The following is a 4,758-nucleotide window of genomic DNA, read 5'->3' on the forward strand; positions in this document are numbered from 1 at the left end:
TATTTGTAACGAATCTGGTTCAACATATACGTGAAACAGACCAAACCATTCGTTGACTAGCAACGATATTTTGTCAATTATTCTATGAAGTAATATTAGTTTAACCAATGAACACCTTGCAATTTGTTGGGCATAAAACAAGTTACATGCAAATAAAATAAAATAAAATCGCATATTTAACAGACAATTGCTTGTGGTTGGTATCATACAATTTAAGATCGATTCGCAAACACACACATGACATAAACACATGAGTAAACACCTAATGGATTGTCAACTCCTTTTTCTTGGAAGAGCTGAATCGCTACAGGAACTAACTGCTCCTCTTTGTTTACAAAGAACAAAGCAATGGGTGCACACAGTACCTGGTAAAATAAAAAAAAAATACAACAGTAAGCGACTATGTATACAAATTCGATTTGCTATACTCAACCCTGACCATTTAGTTATATTAATTACCATTTGATCATTCAGCTTCGTGCTTGTAATACCGTCCAGTATTTTGTGGTCGACAATAAATAATTGCTCGTTCGATAAAGCCTCGTCCAGTGACATGTTGTCCAACAAACCATCGACCAGCTCATTTGTTACACCGAATCTGAAAGTGGGAAGAATAATCAGACACACACAAGACTTACATAATTATGTATCTGGTAAAATTAAGTATAGCAAATTAATGTATTCCAAAGATGAAACTGACATAATTATGAGCATAACAAATAATGCACTTAAAACACGCAACCGACATACGTTTGTGTAGCAAATAAATGTACTTTAAAGACAAAACATAATTACATGTTTAGAAAAATAAAGAAATTAAAACATGAGAGTGACATAATTATGTGTATTTGAAAAATGTGACTTAAATATGTAATTGTAAAACAAATAAATAGACTAATACCGTATACTTACTTGCTTGGTATCTCGGTGCAGAGTTTAATTTGAGCGGCATTACATCCCATAAGCCTTTGCGCCCCGAAATACCAATCCTTGTCCCAAAATTGCATATTCTTGTTATGATGAAAAGTGGTATAAAAGAAAACATTTGCATTATTTCATTTCATTTCACCCCCAACAAAGCATTACTTTTGCATTACTCGAACTATGTATTAAATAAAAAGGAATCTTCGACATGCCTGGACCGAGCAGATGCAAACTTCAAACATACATCATACATCTTTGGATACATATGCAATCTGAAATTATTTCATGATCTGATTCAAGTTGAACGTCATTGTCATGCTTAAAAATTCATCAAAAACAATTATTCTGCCATTAAATAAATGCCTCTCCGTCGTGTATTGATGGTTTTCATTCAAACTTGATAAATACATTGCACAGATAATACCTTGACGCACGTCATTTTATTTTTCAGATCCGATTCAAAATGACCGACTCCCGACTAGTTTTCACAAATGCTGTCCTCATTCCATATATATGACATGTCTTGACCAATCGCGTTCAATCTTATATGTATATGATACACCATATCGCACATATACACATGTATTTATTTGACATATGAGATTCAGATTTCAATGTTGAAAATTTATCAAAATCAAACAAGCATTTCGGTCATTCCGCGGCCATTTGTTTAAATACAAGCAGCTCCAGATTCATACCATCACCAATCTTGTTTAACGTTTGATATACGTAAGACACCGCATCGCACATTTAGACATGCATTCGTTTGATGATCCGAGTCAATATTGAAATTGCATCACAATGCATTTCTATTATTCCAGAATCGGATCTCGGTCGTGTATAAATAGATTTTATTTAAACTTGGTATATATAAAACTATGCCAAAAACTGAATTGAAGTAAAGTGTTTCAACAGATATATAATAAATCGTGAACTATTTGTTTGAATTTAGTGTAACCTGAGGCAAAACAAACACAGCTGAAGGTGGGTATACCACGACATATAGCACATCAACAAAATATATACACTCGCTGGCATTTGTGTGTATACAGGTTTATAAGAAGGTATCGAATAAGTCTCCGGCGGTGATTGGCGCAAGTCGCGCCCAGGTCAAACTTCATACACGTGATATTCATATGTGAATAGTACATTGGGTTGTGGGAAAATCAATGTTTATTAACACATGTCGCTCATGCGCGGCGCAACGACTGCCACCCTTTAATCAGCATTTCTGTGAAACGTTGTGTGTGGTTTAACTCATTTAACTGAGATTCTCTATGTTGTTTGAGTTGTATAAATCATGCCAGTGTTCTTGTCGCTTTATCTTAGGTGCCATGAAATATACGTTACATGGATTTACTTTAATCGACGTACCATAGTGTCACGTTGGGGGTGGGGGCAGTGCTAGTTGTATTAGAGCTATTCAGTGTTAGGCAACCCAAATGATAATATTAATATGCATTGATATGACATACACTACAATGACTCTGCCAAAATACCTTCCCATTGAAATACTGATTATATCAAAAATGAAAAAAAAAACTATAATAGGCTAAATATAACATACCACTGGCGGTAATCCTTCGTTGAGCGTTACAAACTGATATTTGTTCAGTTCTCGGTCCAACTCCAATCTCATTTGTTCTGGCTGTGATGAATCTTGAGGAAGCGAGGAGTCGTACTTGTCGATTACCAGATGCCGTCGAGTGATCCATCGTTGAATCGGAAACGGATACTTCATTCTGTGTGATTTGTCTTCGACTTCAATGTAGTCGACGTACCACGAGTCATCTAACCAAGAATCTCGCCATATCTCTATCCGAGCGACGGGACCAAAATTCGGCATATCATAAATAGCAAAGGAATCAGTATCACCACGTTCGAAGTCGTTACCAAGCTTGGTAAGCTCCGTTGTACGTGAGGCCTGGCCCGATTCGTTATATAGGATGATATGTACATCTGCATCTGTGCCGGATCCAACAAGGTTGTCTGTTTTCACTCTTACTTTGTAGTCAGCCTTTTTCAACACATATCCCATGTTCGTTTTATTTTTACCGTGAAACTCCTACAAGGAGACGAACGACAAACAAATCAGAATAAGAACAGAGTTTACCCCTCCCCCAAATACGCATTTCCTCATATATTCAACGTCTATCTACCTCCGGCATATTAGTAGTCGGTTTGCTCTTACCTATGTATAGCTTGGTGATTCAGTGGATAATAACCACCTTCACTCAGCCTTTATATACTCCATGTTTTTAGAACATCACAAAATACACACGCACATAATAACCGGAATAAAATATATATTACACCCAGACCATCTAAACTAAAACTGTCCGTAGACAGTACAAAGTGATACAAAATATTTTTACACAATGAATGAATGAATGTAGTTAGCTGTGACAACAAATTTCCCCGTTTTAAAGAACAATTCTACCTGACAGTGACGTCTCACCAACAACTCAAGGTATCAATCATCACCACTATTTAGCACCAAAAATAAGACTTATTATTAAATTGAATTGTGGTAGTTGTTGTAATATTGTTTGCAATCAATTAACTAGGGCTTGCTATGTATAATTTACATGCACACAAATTATATGAAATTTCAACTGTGATAATTGCCACATAAATATATATATATCGTATATATATATGGTCTTTATTTACAAATTCAAGGCCATCGGCCCATAAAAGCATTTACACGTACAAGAAGAACATTCGAAAAATAAAAATACTTTACAGAATATTTAAATAAAATCATATATCTCTTATAAAATGTATTGGGTAAGTATGAGGTTCGCAATTCATGGTAATATGGGCAAACAAGGAGAAAGTGAAACTCATTTTCAATTTCATCTACGTCAAAAAGAGGGCAAATACGTTCGTCTCTCTCAATTACACCACGATCTCTTTCAATGCGAAGGCAGTAAGAAGAACATCGAAACCGTGCAAGAGCTGCTCTATGGGAATAAATTACAACAGATTTTAAGTATTTTTCCGGCTGCAATGTAATTCCCGATATGTAACCAGTTTGTCTAAGGAACAAATATCAGTAAGCCACTTAAAATGTAGGCATTTCTTAAAACGACATGAAAATACGCTTACAAATTCCTGAATATTGCCAACTTTCTGCCAATACCAAACATGTTCTAATTTACACAAAAACAGTAGTTTCCTTATGTCTGCCACCCAAGTAGGCTTCGCCCTCACCCCCGATGTGTCTATGTTATATAACATGTTGTAGCATTTACGTACGTGGGTATCTGTTACTTGGCATATTGATGATTTTAGCCCAATATTTGATGCATCGTTTTGCGGTGTAAAAGAAAATAGAGTATCTTCCACACTCGGCCAGTACACAATTGTTAGGTGATCGTGTGGAAACACCAAGGAAATATCTGCAAATATATATATATTGAGTGTCATCTGTAGTCGCGCCATACAATAAACAAATAACATACATGTTGCGGCATCCTTATTTCAGGAGGAGAATATTGGATATTCAGTTACTTTAAATCAAAATAGTTTTCCTTTTATACAATGAAGTTAGCATGTGGATAACTCTATCCTTAAGTCGCAGCTCATGTGTAAACTATGTGCAATGTTATGTTAATCGTAATATTCTCCCCCAGGGTAGCTTAATTGTGATAACGATACAGGGATGATGGTAATGTACCACGGGTAGAAAGGCAGTAGTACTTTTAAAACTACACGCATGTTTAATCTGATCAACAGTATTTATATATTGTGTTATACCCTCACTGGCCAGTGCTATGATATACTTTTAGTCAAGTCACGGAACAACCATTGTATGTTGGTCTAATGTTA

The 4,758-nt window shown here is 35.6% G+C and overlaps 1 protein-coding gene across 1 annotated transcript; it reads right to left on the bottom strand.

The window, feature by feature from the left end:
* Positions 1-212: 212 nt before the first annotated feature.
* LOC144357877 (polyunsaturated fatty acid 5-lipoxygenase-like) lies at positions 213-2,962 on the bottom strand. Its single transcript, XM_078011901.1, has 4 exons — positions 2,492-2,962; positions 913-1,010; positions 460-598; positions 213-365 (listed from the first exon to the last, which is right to left on the bottom strand). The coding sequence occupies exons 1-4, from the start codon at positions 2,960-2,962 to the stop codon at positions 213-215; spliced, it is 861 nt and encodes a 286-aa protein (XP_077868027.1).
* Between the last annotated feature and the right edge of the window lie 1,796 nt (positions 2,963-4,758).

This window comes from Saccoglossus kowalevskii, chromosome 4 (genome assembly GCF_978046115.1).
Source record: "Saccoglossus kowalevskii chromosome 4, keSacKowa6.1, whole genome shotgun sequence".
In the NCBI taxonomy this organism is placed as follows: Eukaryota; Metazoa; Hemichordata; class Enteropneusta; family Harrimaniidae; genus Saccoglossus; species Saccoglossus kowalevskii.

Bases quoted from the DNA above. Each gene is read 5' to 3' on its own strand.
- LOC144357877 (XM_078011901.1), bottom strand. From the start codon at position 2,962: ATGGGATATGTGTTGAAAAAGGCTGACTACAAAGTAAGAGTGAAAACA. The intron at 1,011-2,491 runs GTATGTTATATT...CATCATAACAAG, and splicing joins ACGAAGGATTACCGCCAGTG to AATATGCAATTTTGGGACAA. The intron at 599-912 runs GTAAGTATACGG...TCCCACTTTCAG, and splicing joins TGCACCGAGATACCAAGCAA to ATTCGGTGTAACAAATGAGC.